Genomic DNA, 13,764 nt, shown 5'->3' with positions numbered 1-13,764 from the left:
TGGTTTATGAATTGACCCTTGAGGAGGAGGTGAGAGTGGGACATGCAGACTACTGCATGCATCTGATCACCAGCACCAAGGCGAAAGCTGGTTCATTGGTTTTACTATAATGGTAAACAATTAAAATTTTTATTATGGTTTTTATTATAATGATAATTCTCACATGGTGCAAAGCAACTAGGATTATTCAGGTTCAAAGGAACATAATTGTTTGAGAGACAGTTTTCACTGTGGCTTGATCAAGTCAATTGAAGGCTTTTGATGCTTTTAATGGCAACTTCATTGTGGTTGTGATTGTTTTGAGGTTTTCTTCTATTGCTGTAATGGTCCTACTTCTTCTAGAAAGAGCATGGAACTAAGATTGCAGATCCACTCTTTAAATGCCTACTTTTACCAATGTTGTCTGGTAAATGTGGTGTTGTAGTCTAGTGCCCTAGCGTTTGTGCTCAAGTGCAACAAAAACACAGCAGCCGTCTGAACCATCTTTCTTCAACATTGCTGCTGCTTATGTTCATTGGCTTAAGGTGGTGTCCTTAATTCACTTCTGTGAGGTTTACCACTACAGATATCTGAGCGGGAGCTTCTACATCTTGAAATAAAACCTATTTATTATACAGTGTTGTAGCTTCAGCCTTTCTCTGTTACTAATATCAGGGAAGTTGCCATCCTCCATTTCTTTTGTACAACCCCTATCCCAAAGCACTGAGTATTTAGATGTCAGATTTAAAAGTGAGCTCCCCAGATGCGGTATTGACATATTGAATGTTAAAAAGAATCTATAAACCATATACAGATATTCAACCATTCTTCTGCTGCTCATTTTTCTTTGAGATTAAATTTGCAGCAAACATTTTAAACTGGAAATTTATTTAAAGTGCAGCCAATGGAATTCCTCTTTAAGAGGAGAATGCTCCACACCTGTAACTGTAGAGTTTATAGCAGGGTCTGTCTCTCTGGCCTAGGGCATTTTTGTTTAGACTGTAGTACTCCATACCCAACAGCCTCAGCTGCATCAAGACTTAAATCCTGTTCAGCTGCAGGCATAGCTGTAGCTGAGTAATAGCAAAAGAGATGGCCTTTCTTAGAAGGCAGTATTTAGTGGTTGTTTTTCCATACCAGAGAAAGAGAGGAAGGGGTTATCAGCTGTGTCTACACTATAGTGTGTGCTGGGCAGTTGTGCCATTACTTGTACAAAAACAAAACACTCTATGCTCTTGCTGGGTCTGGCAAAGTACAGAAACAACTTTCTGTAAGTTTCCCCCTCTCAGTTCTTGGAGAAAAATAAAATAAAAATCTAGTAGGTTGATTGATTGTATTTTGGACTTCCCCCACCTGTGAAAATAGTGGCGAGCCAGGCTGAACTGTTGGGGAGCTAGTAATTTCATGTCACTTTCTGTATATTGCTAGCTGAAAGAAGGCTGATCAAATGAGTGTGCTGCAAGTGTAATGTCTGTTTTCTAAATGGTTTTGTTGTTGTTGTTTGTTTTTTTTTTTAAATTTACATCCAACTCCCAACACCTGAAAAGGGGAATGGAAGAAAAACTGTTAATTATTTCATTCTGCTTTTTCTTTTCAAATGAGTGCTCAGCCTCATGTACTTTGGTTGTGATTCTCATATGTTCTGAAGAACAGAAAGAGGAAAGAACAAAAGTAGTATTGGAGTGGAAGGAGAGGGGGAAAAGCATGAATTTCTTCTGTTGTAGTAGAATATCAAAACCCAGAACTCCTTTTTGGTTGGTTTGGTGAGGTTTTATTGTTGGTTTTTGTTTTTTTTAATCCCCTCTTTCCCTGCCCCAGAAACCTTTCAAACTGCAGTTGAGCATATAAGAATACTGGTTTGACACCATTTATGCCAGCAATTGCCTCTGTGTTTTTCCTCTACAGCATTGTTTATGAATTGTCTTGTGCCATAACTCTGGAAGGAGACTGTTATTCATACCATTGTTTCAGTGGAAAAGACTTCTTTAATAGCAGCCAGATCCAACATAAAAATGCTTTTGAGCAGATATCATAACCAGATGGGGAGATAAGGCTTTAGATGTGATGTCTGTATTTTTCAAGGCACCTTAGACATCTAGCTTTAGAAATACATCTTCACTTTTTTCTCTCTGTGCTTCCTGAACTCTCCAAAGCAGCTTTACAATACAGTTTTCCTAGCTTGCAGCACCAGAACTCTGTGTCTGCCCACATTTCCACTGCTTTTCACTCACTCAGAAGTCTTGAAGCACATAAACTAAATGTCCTATTTTTTCCAGTTCTCCTGGTTTGGGAGCAGACATGGTTAGTGTGGACCCAGTTAGGGCTGACTCAAAATGTTAATATGCTGATGTTCTTGTGTAGTGCATTGGGTAGGATATAATTTAGTAGAAGTTGGCAAGACTGGAATGTTTGGACAGAGCCAGTCCTCCAGTGCAGGAGGCGAGAACTGAAGAGTGCATCTTTTAAATGCTGCTTGTGTCCTGTCCATGGTGATCCTGCAGCAGGGAGGGGGAAATTAAGTATTTGTATACTTCTGGAGAAATCCATTAATAGTGACAGTACCACAACGAGGCCTCTGCACTTCACAGAGTGTTTTATTTCACACGTACTGGCCTAAAAGCGTGATGTGTTTGTGTCTCATTGCATTTAAAGAAAACTGGAGTGTCTGCAGCATTTTCACAGGCAAAAGTGTATGTGTTTGTGCATCTGCATATACTGGTTCGGTGCAACACAGTGCCATGATTAGTATCTGCCTGAGCTACAGCAGAGACCGGGGAATAATAATTCTTCTAGTTTTAGCAGTGCCCACGATCAGCTGGCCAAGGATGAGACAAGAAGCCCAATAGGAGTGTTTGTACTGCTCAGGATTTGCTGCAGTACTTCTGTGTGTGCTGGGGTGAATGGAGTAGGAATATTTGGTGCACTTGAGGTCTCTGGAGATGAAGGCTTGACTTTCTGGCTGACATGCAAACTGATACAGCTTCCTCTAAGGTTAATCTGAGGTACCTGCTTGTGTAGCACTTCGTACTCACTCACCAGTGCTAGGGAGTAAGGCATCCATGGTTCATCCAGGACCTAAGGCTTGAAAAGAAGAAAGGTCGCACTCTTATCAGGGGTTTATTAATTTCCTTTTTATGATATATATTTATTTTTTTCCTTTTGGAACCACTAAAACCATTTTTATTGCTTGAAAACAGCGATCCATTTTGCTTTGCTCCATGCTTACCAGGCACACCCATTTTGGCCCTTTCTCTGAGACAGCAAAATGCACAAAGGCTTGGCGCAGCTCCTGCACACTGCATCGGTGGTGTGTGGTTGTTGGTAGATTGCACGCCTGACCCTCGTTTGTCTTAACGTATCAAGAAACGTCTCCAGAGATCAACTCATAATGCTGGGATTGTGTTGGTCTAGGGGAAGTTTCAGGCAGCCAGCTCCACACACAGTCTCATGCTTGTGGAGAGGCAGATAGGAACTGTGTTGTGGTAGTGCTGCCAGCTTCAGCCGAGGAGCAAAGGGATTTCATTGTGAAGACACTGAGCTGCCTGCAGGTGTTTGTGGAGGGGTTTAGTGAGGGATTCACTGCCAGTGTGATTATTTTATTACCATTATTTATTTTTTATGGGTTTGTGTTGAGCAATCTTAATACTCCCCCATGAAAAACAAGTAAAATATGCCTGAGCTTCCAGTTTGGCTCTCATGACTTAACATGAGATTTGCATGTCTTTTTAGAGGTTTTATGAATATTTTTCCAATGATGCATTAATTCCTAAGTCCTGGGGCTTCCAAACAGTCTGTTCCTCCCTCCCCCATCCAACTTTTGTGCATTGTGCCCAAGGACAGCTTAGAGAAGCTGCCTGACTTCACTGGTCTAGTGATGGGAGAATCAGAGATGTTGCTGGGTAGAAGAGAAGGACCAAGAGAAGCAGAGGAAAGGAACTGGGAAAAAGAGGAGAACAGGTAAAACTGATGGACCTTAAATTTACAAGGTGAAGTGACCAAAAGCAAGCCCGGGATGAAGGGCAAGAGTATAACCAGATTTTGGGTTAGAATCGGTGGAGCAAGCAGATGGATTTAAGTACAGAAAATGGGTGAGAAATCCAAAGTGTGGGAAGAAGGCCAAGAGAGACTAGGAGACTACAGTGAAAGAGGGCCAGTGTGAGAGTGGGGACAAACCTAGGGTGCAGGCAGGAAAGTGACCAAGCTAGGGAAAAGAGCTGTGGGGTGTGGGAGGGAGTTCTCTGTCTGCAGGGAAAGGAGCCAGGATGAGAATCTGGGAACAGAGTACTCAATTTGGGAAGGAAGAGAAGTAATTCAGACAGCATGCTCTGTCTCATTCTCTCCCTGTCAGTGGGAGTCCTGGAGGTTTTCTCTGTCTGACATTGAGGCAGTCCTGCTGGAAGGAGCTGTGTGCTTATGTGCTTAAATATGTGTGTATGCATGTATTTTTGCTTCCACAGTGGTATTTATATGGCTATTTTGGGTACATCTATAAGTAAATACTGCAGCATACTGAGACTCTGGTCTTTCAACAGAAGCATGTGGTCGGGGAGGGGTGTGTGTGAGGTTATGTTTGTGTCTGCCCCACAGACTGTCCGTGCTGCAGAACCAAAATATCAATGTGCCTAGGTCGGTCCCACTTTTGTGGTTCTCACATTCCTCTGCCTGTGTCTGTGTCTCCATCCTATTCCTTTACCGTGCTGGGGAAGGTGGGTTTTCACTCGGCAGCATCCTCCTTCTACCTACTGCTCCGGGTGTCCTGTGGTAGCCAAAAGCATAAAGGATCACCATGAAAGCAGGTATACTGTCTGCAGACAAAGCTTTTCTTAAGCATGCCAAGGAAACTGGAAAAACAGGAGCTTTTTTTCCCCCCTTCTCCTGAAACTTTTCAGAACAACATTAAGTCACTTCCTGTAGTTGCCGTAAATCGAGAGTTTCTCTTCTTTCCCCCCCCCTCTTCGCTCCCCCCCTTCCCTGGCTCTCCCGAGGCTTGTATTTCTTTAAGAGGAGCGGGTTCCAGACTCGCCTTTGAAAAACGAAACGGAGAGCTAAGTTCACTTCCAGCCACGGCAGCAAGCAGCAGCGCCCGGCTGGCAGGGCCGGCCCCGCACCCGGCACGGTCGGTGGGCTCTGCCGGGCCGGGGGAAGCGGGCGGACTGACGGCGGTCGGTCGGTCGGTCAGTGTGTCGGAGGTGCGCGGCCGGCCGGGGCTGCGCGGGTGCGGGCAGCTCTTATGGGGTGAAGAAGGAGAAAGCCGGGCGGGAGGCAGGGCTTCGGCGTGTGACACATGAAGCTGGGGCAGCCATACGTGGCTGGAAAATTTGCAGTGTGGGGGCAGAGGCATGTGGCTAATTCAGGTAACCGGAAAGCTGGCTTTTATTGTTCTTCCAGCTCATAACTCGCAACAGTTGGGTTCCTTTTCCTTCCTTTATATGTGGGACGGTAGGAGCAGGTTGTATAGCAGCGCTGTGTATAAATACTCAGCCCAAGGGATTGCGGTGGATCCGGTGGAGTTTTGTTCGGATTGCTGTGCGGAGAGGCGAGTGCCGCGTCTGGAGGGCAGGCGGGTGTTCCTCAGATGTGGGGTGCCAGTCTCCTTCCTCAGGGGAGGATTTGGGACCCCACTGGAAGGGGATCCCGCTGCCTGTCTTGGGGCTGGGGGTTCCTGCAGTTCAAAATGACAAGGGCAAAGGCACTGGTGGAAGTAACGTGAGCTCGGGTGAGAGCGAATCGGCATCGCTGCTCCTGCAGCAGCAGCAGTTCCCTGCGCCATAAACCAGCTGCGGAGCTGTATATACTCTAAGGGCATTGGTTGCATAAGGAACAGGGTAGGATTTCCCCTCGGCTGCTCCAGTGCAGCCTTTGGAGAACTTGGTCTCTGGATGATTCGTGTGGTTCGCTGTAATCCTGTGGTCATCATGTGCCAGCATAGTTTGTATGAAAGCTTCGTGTGACACTAAAGAGTGGAAATACTCAGGGAAGGACAGCTTTGAGCTACTAGCTGTGCCACTTATGTGCCCCTTTGCTAACAGGTCTCTGTATATTCTTGTGGACACATTTATGTGTGTATGCGCTTCTCAGCATTTGAAAACCTACTGATTAACTTTTTAAGTTGATCGGGATTTAGTGTCAGCAGAAAGTTGGTCTGCTTGCTGAGCTGCAGCAGCAGTTTCTGCCTCCAGCTGGCTGTGAGCACCCATCTTTCTGTGCTTGTGTTTCAGCATGCAGTTTACTGATACATAGTTTCTTTCCCAATGCTGATTTTTATTTCTTCTTTTCCAGAAAAAGAGGAAGTTGTTATAAATGGAGAAGATGAAAAAGAACGGAAGGACCCCTATTTTGTGGAAACACCTTACGGTTACCAGCTAGACTTGGATTTTCTGAAGTATGTGGATGATATACAAAAGGGGAATACCATTAAGAAACTAAACGTCCGGAAGAAGAGGAAAGCCATACCAGCCTTGGCAGGTACCAAGAACTCTGGTAGCCAGTGCAGTGGCTGGACCTCCACGGAGTCTCTTTCTTCATCAAATAGTGATGAGAATAAGCAGTCTTGTTTGACAACAAAGCGTCAGGTGACCTTGTCTGTCTCTGCAAGACCCTCGGTTTCCTTTGAAGCATCTCCTTCCTACTTAACTGTTCCCGACATTAAGCAGCTTCCTCCTCCCTCCCCCCAGCCTCCTCGGCATAACCTCCTTGTAACAAAAACGCTCATGGAAACACGGAGGAGACTTGAACAGGAGAGGATGATGCAGGTTATACCTGGAGATGTCCGCAGGCCCCGGCTTTCCAGCTTTGGAGGCATGGGCTCCACAAGCTCCCTCCCCTCTTTTGTGGGATCCAGCGGGTACGGTCACATGTCTCAGCAGTTACAGAATGGGTATCAGGGGAACGGTGACTACGGTGCCTGCTTCAGCTCCTCCTTGGGCAGTTCCATTCGTCACAGCCCCATGAGCTCAGGAATATCCACGCCGGTCACCAACGTGAGTCCAGTGCATCTGCAGCACATCAGGGAGCAAATGGCAGTTGCCCTCAAGCGTCTCAAGGAGCTTGAGGAGCAAGTCAAGACCATTCCTGTGCTGCAGGTCAAAATTTCAGTGTTACAGGAAGAGAAGAGGCACATGATGGCTGAACTCAAAAACCACAGGAAGGCCACTCAGAATGACACGTATGGTTTCAGAAAGCGATCCTACAGTGCAGGAAATGCAGAGCAGTGGGAACACATGTCTCAGGTGAGAAGAGGTGGAGAACTGTATATTGATTGTGAGGAAGAGATGGAGAGTGTGGAGCAGAGCTCTCAAAGGATAGAGGAGTTCAGACAGCTGACTGCTGAGATGCAAGCTCTGGAGAAAAAAATACAGGATAGCAACTATGAAAGTCCAGCAACCTTTCAGGTTAACAGAGAAAGCCTGACAAAAGAAGCCCGATCTGTTGCTGTAGGTGCTGATGAGAACATGAATGATGTGGTTATATACAGCAGATCTGCAAGGCAACACAAAGAAGTAGCTGTGGGGACAGAGAAAGAAACGAGAGAGTGTGCAGTTGGGGTGACGGAGGCTATGCTTGGCTTGTCTACGGAGGTTGAGAAGGAGATAGAGCTTCAGCAGCAGACCATCGAAGCCCTTAAGGAGAAGATATACAGGCTAGAGGTTCAGTTAAAGGAAACAACCCATGACAGAGAAATGACCAAATTGAAACAGGAGCTGCAGGCAGCCGGGTCTAGGAAAAAAGTGGATAAAGCCGTGATGGCTCAGCCCCATGTCATCAGCAGGATGGTGGAGGCCATTGTACAGACAAGAGACCAAATGGTGGGAGACCACATGGACTTTGCCGATTCATCAGTGGGAAACCACCTTCAGATGAGCAGCGTTGGCACCTCCTGCAGACCTGCCATGCAGAGCGTGGCTGTGGGCCCCGAGCTCCTGATGAGCCGGTGGCTGGTGAGGGAGAGGGCAGAGGTGAGAGACCAGGGCACAGGAAACTCTGTTGAGCTGTGCCATAAGGCAGTGGGTATAGAGACAAGTGTCTGTGAGGCTGGCATCAACACAGAGGAGCCGGCAGGCATGCCGGGTCCCCGCTGGGTGGCACAGGCAGCTGCAGCGGTGATGTCTGTGGGCTGTGGGGATTGCTCAGTGGACGTGGTGGTTTGCACCCCCAAGGAGCACGTGTCCCGCGAAACGGCCACAGAGGCTGTGCTCAGCATGGAGGCAACAGTGATGGCCGTGCCTTCTATGGCTAGCCAAGAAACCAGCACTGCTTTGGAGATGGTGAGCCAGTGTACCAGCACGGAGGTAGCCTCCCTGGCAGACTGTGGGACAAACACTGCTCTGAGCAGCTGCGATAAACAGACGAACACAGAGAGCATGGAGACAAGGAGCGTGGCAGTAGGAGATGGCCGGGTGAAAGACATAAACGCATCTGCCAAAACGCGTTCGGTTGGAGTGGGCACCTTGCTCTCTAGTCACCCTGGCTCTGAAAAGCCCTGTGCAGTAAAAACCAAAGACTGTGGCATTGGGCAGATAAACATTCATGAGAACTACCTGGTTGGTCTTAAAATGAGGAGCATTGCCTGCGGACCTCCTCCATTGCCAGTTGTGCCATCTGGCACCAGGAGCATCGGAGTTGGTGGGGAGTCTGTATGTGATCCGGTGAGTGGTCTGTTGGAAAGCCCTCTGCCTCCACCTGAGCTGAGGACAGGCTTGGATCACTACATCGAACGTGTGCAGAAGCTGCTGCAGGAACAGCAGATGCTGCTTGCTGAAAATTACAGTGAATTGGCAGAAGCCTTTGGTGAGCCCCACTCCCAGATCGGATCTCTCAATTCGCAGCTCATTAGCACCCTCAGCTCTATCAACTCTGTCATGAAATATGCCAGCACAGAGGAGCTGCGGAGCCTGGACCTTCAGAAGCAGTGCATGGAGAGAAGCACCACGTCAGGTAAGCTCAGCGTCTGGGCAGGCGTTTGGTCAGCTCCTTGCCAGAGCTACAGGTCAGTCACCTCCTCGGCTCTCGCTTAGACTAAAAGCAGGTGTGATCATCCCTGGTGAAATGCAGAACGTAATGTCATTGCGGGATGTGTGTGTTTGGGTATTGTGTCCAGCCCACCACTGGTAACTGAGGAAAACACAAGTGATTTAATCTCTCCCAGTCCAGCAGACTCTGAGGGACCTAGTGATGATGGCTCTGACCGTGCAAGAGAGATATCTAAAAGTATGCAGGGTCTGGCCACTGTGCAAGGTGTTGACTTCACTTATAGCTTCAAGAATATTCAAAGTTAATGCCTGTTGGTTTGGAATTTTGTCCTTGCTTTAAACCTGGCATGCAATTTTTAAATCTACAGTGTAAGATTTGACAGAGTTGAAAGTCACATTCAGCACCTTATCAAACTGACTTGTTTCCACAGACATTTCTCTGAGTCTTGTAATGTTTCTTCCACTGCCTTCATTCCTTGTGCCAGAGACCTGTGGAGTGCTTTCCCCATTCCAGCAAGTCTGATTGCTTTATAATTGGTAACTCCAGAGCACTTCACAGAAACCACATCTTGCATCTTCTCTGTTCCAATAACTGTCCTAATGACTAATTACAGCCTCATGATTGAAAGGCATGAGCTGTAATTACTGCTGGAGGTTTTGGTGACACTCAGAAAAGGCAAGAATTGAGATTTAAATACTCCTTGCGTTTATTTATTAACTTTAATATTTTTTATACAATTAATTTGAGGGATTTCTTTATTCCCTGGGGTAAAGTTGCTTACTTTTTTTTTTTAAATTACTATTAATTTTGGGTGTCTGATAGTCTAGTTCAAAACTTAGCAATGTTTTCTAATACCTTACTGGTGAATCCAAGCACATTACTGTTAAATGTAGAAATGTTGGCTTACTGAACACCAATATGTAATGCTCTAGCAGTGACTGTTAGATACTGGCTTCTTGGTCCTGCCATACAGTGGCTGAAACAAGAGATGAAGGAAATGTGAAAAACTTGTGGAAATTCATCTGTGTCATGGGTGCTGAATTGGGAAAAAAATAATCCTGAGTAAATACCATTTAATGTCGTTGCAATATTATTTGCTAATGAACTGCTATATGAAAGCTCTTGCAGATTGTTTACAGTCTTAAATTTTACCTGGTTTTGTTAAAGGCAGCTTGGTAAATCTGATTCTTTTCAATGTTCATACCCTGAATGGAACCATCCATTAAATAAGCTGAAGTAAAAAGTTTAGCTTCCTGTAGTAAAGCAATAAGCAACATTTATGTAGTGGTAAAGAAAACAGATGACATCTTGTCTACATATATGCAATGTGATACTCTGTATGCAATATTATTATCTTTCTGGTATGCACTTTGTATTTTGGGCTTCTTACAAGTAATGATACTATAATAATAAAATCTAACGGACACCATAAATGTCCTTAAAAACAGTCAACCAGATTTTTTACTAGCTGTAAATCCTCAATTCCTTTCCTGCTTTTACTATACAGTATCATAGAATCATAGAATAGTTAGGGTTGGAAAGGACCTCAAGATCATCTAGTTCCAAATGTATAGTCTAGAGATCTTAAAGTATTTAGACACAGGTGGAGCAGCAGATCATATTTTATAAAACCATTCTTACTTGGATTCAGATTTCACATTCTTGATAAAATTATTCTAGAATAATTTTATTTTAACTTGGAATGCCATTCTCTTTAGCTGTGGATGCTGAGTGTAAAATCTCTTTTATTTTTAGGCCCTGGTGAGAACTGCACACCAGGACTGTATGCATAAATCAAGCTCTGGGCTATAACAGTTTAGACCCATAGAGAACTGGAGAGAAGCATGAAATGTTTCTCCTTCTCTTTGTATTAATTTCAAAATTACTGTCTTTACTGCATTTATCTGCTGGTTCTTCTGCTTGTTTGTGTGGTTTTACAGATGATGTGTTACTTTTATTCTGTAGAAAGATGTTTGCTGAATGAAGCACCAACTTAAACAAGTCTGTAAGCACTGGAACTAATAAAGCCTTTTTATTCCATGGATCAGTGCCTCAAGATAGCTCTGGTATGGTTAAAATGAGCAATTGGGTTTAAGTTATTGAAAGAAACACGACCTCACACAGGCGTTGATTTCTTAGAAAAACAGGCTGAAAATAGAGGCAGAAGTGTCTGGTTTCAGATTGGCAGCAGTAATGTTGTCTTTAATATTTTATTCAAAGAGCACCCTTAGGAAGTGCCTCTTGTAGGTCAGGTCCTTTTAGGGCAAAAATACCTGAGTTGGCTTGGAGGCATGTGATTTGGGTACCAGTATGCTTTGTTAAAAGGTTAGTGGTCCATACTGCTTCTGCTACTCGAGGTAACACATCTGTCACATTCTCAGCTTTACAGATTTAAATCCCTGCCTGGGCTGAGGAGATGGAGGCATACTGCAGGGGTGTCTTGCAGCCACAGTGCAGCTTGTGGCAGGCGATGGAGACACAGGCATGAGAGCTGGAGCTTGCCGCACAGGATGCGGACGGACTCTGTCTCTGACATCCCTAAGCGCAAGCCAGGTGGACCTCTGAGATGATCTCTGTGCTGGGTCTATCAGCAATGAGTATATTGCTTGTTGAAAAATAAACACCTTCACTTAAGTAACTAAGCAACTCCTATTTACATAAGCACTGTCCTTTAGAAGCCTTAGTGATGTCAGGGAAATCAACCCTGCTTGTCAGACAGGCCAATTTCCACTCCGCAAAGTCATGTTTGCCAGCACTGGCACCCTGTTTGTGTCCAGCTGGATTGTATGGAAGTGGGCAACAAACCTAGATGCTAACCGATCCTTATTTTTAAACCAGACAGCATATAGGAGGACTAAGAGAGGCAAGTGTATTCAGATTCTCCATTTATCATCACAGAATTTCTGGGAAGTTTCATAAAGTTACAGCTGAGTGCACGTATGATATGTTTTGCAAAGTATGAGACAGAGGCCTAATGTCACTGATAGGGGTTTTACTTAAATGGACTTTTCACAGATCTTGTAGATGGATGCCTTTCATAGGCAAGGAGTTTGCAAGGGTGGTATTTAAAAGCAGCTCCTCTGCTGTTGCCGTGAAAAATTACCTGAGCATGTTTGACCTGAAAACGCATGGATATTTGGCCTCAGGGATCTTTGGAGTACCAGTTTTACAGTCACTTTTGGAGCAATCCTGACTGAGCACCCCAGTGGAAGCATTACACTAATCATCATAAGGAAGGAGGCAACTTCTTGAATTAAGACTTGAGGGAGTGAAAGGAAGTGGGAAGCAAGTGGTGTAGGAAAGTCTCGTGGGTTAGGAAAACATGATGTGCTATGTGATGGAAAGATCTTTCAAGGTTTTCAGTTTTCCATCTGGGATGTCAGGCTGAGGGACAATGGACTGACTGAAGGAATCATGGTCATCCCAGGAGCCCCTGGTTGTCCAGTGTTGGTGTGTGGGACTAATGAGACACTGTGGCCATGGTTGTCTCTCTATGTGTTGTCACTCATAATGCAAAACTAGCAGGGAATTGGAGAAAGCTCTTTTTTTCTTCAGAGCTCTTCTATTTTATGAAGTTTGTAGATTCTTCTCTCAAAGACTGTTTGCTTGGTGGGTTGGCAGCCCATCACCTGGCAACATGGACGATGTTAGTGCCTCTTCAGAGTTGAGGCTTGCCTGATGCTCAGTGCCAGTGCTGTTTGAGGTGGTGGATCCTGCAGAGCTCTGGGCTGCTAGAAATCACACTGGTTGTCTACATCCAGGCACGTGAATGAAGCCCTCAGCTTCAGCTCTGCCCCAGATGCATGCTTTAATCACCAGGTTAAGTTTCTGTACAGATGTGCTTGTTTGTGTAACAAACAGGATCTGTTAGTGACTGGCGTATGTGAAGCATTTTTCATACTTCTGGAAGGTAGTGCCTGATGCAGAATGGTCATGCAGATGGTCCCATCTGTGTGCCAGATTTCTTCATGCGCATGTCTGGCTGGCATCAGAGAATACAGTGCCTCATCTCTGTTTTTCTAATGGCAGGTGGTATTTGTTGACCTGCTATTTGTGACAACTTATAAAGTTCAAATGCCTATGTCATTCAAAAATGGCAGCAACCTCTGTATTAGAAGCTGAGGTGCCTGGGGGAGAAGGGGGTGTTCGATTTTAAATACGCATCCAGTTATATCAAAATCCTCGTCAGTAATTGTTCTATAAAGACATTATTGAAGTGAAACTCCATAAACCTATTCAAAAAGGTTTGACATACCTTCCATGTGTTAACACAAGCTTATTACTATTATCAATATTATCATTACACTATTTGCTGCTTTCATTTTGTGGCAGCACTATATGGAGTGACACCTATCTCCTCACTTCTGCTTTGGTTAATAAAGAGCATCGTTTGCCACAGTTTAAATCATTTTTTCTTTCAAATCTATTGGTGCTTAGAGTGGTGAGCTGCAGCCTGCTAGCCTCTCTGGTAGAGTGGCTTTGGTAAAACCTCAGTTCTTTCCCAGTGCTATGGCACAGAGGCATGACGTTCAGGCACTGAGCTTTGTTCAGAGTTCAACTCCCATGGTAACAGGCACATCTATGAATATTTAATGCAGAAGATTCCCATTTTTCAATGGAAATGTTGTATTGCAGCAACAACGGAGCATCAGTTGAGATCAACTCCTCGTAAATGAGAAAGAAAGAAAAGCTCTGAGATGACCTTCCTGCTCTGCCCAGCACCATGAGTTGCTTTGATCCACCACTCGTCAGGGAAATTAAGGATGGCTTTCACTGAGCTTCACACGCAGTTGTCTTGGAAAGGAGAGCACTTCA

The 13,764-nt window shown here is 45.0% G+C and overlaps 1 protein-coding gene across 4 annotated transcripts in view; it reads left to right on the top strand.

Annotated features, from left to right (window-relative positions):
- Nucleotides 1-3,859: 3,859 nt before the first annotated feature.
- The window catches only part of KANK1 (KN motif and ankyrin repeat domains 1), a 33,408-nt gene continuing 23,503 nt past the window's right edge, over nucleotides 3,860-13,764 (top strand). The window contains exons 1-2 of one of the 4 annotated variants that reach the window (XM_065661735.1): nucleotides 3,860-3,936; nucleotides 6,259-8,913. In XM_065661735.1, coding sequence (XP_065517807.1) covers nucleotides 6,690-8,913 — 2,224 coding nt within the window. In that variant the 5' untranslated portion in view covers nucleotides 3,860-3,936; nucleotides 6,259-6,689. Of the gene's footprint in view, nucleotides 3,937-5,020; nucleotides 5,334-6,258; nucleotides 8,914-13,764 lie in introns of those variants that run through there. The other 3 variants (XM_065661734.1, XM_065661733.1, XM_065661732.1) reach the window with 3 other exon arrangements.

This window comes from Lathamus discolor, chromosome Z, assembly GCF_037157495.1.
Source record: "Lathamus discolor isolate bLatDis1 chromosome Z, bLatDis1.hap1, whole genome shotgun sequence".
Classification (NCBI taxonomy): domain Eukaryota; kingdom Metazoa; phylum Chordata; class Aves; order Psittaciformes; family Psittacidae; genus Lathamus; species Lathamus discolor.
This window is presented reverse-complemented; position numbering and strand designations above follow the sequence as displayed.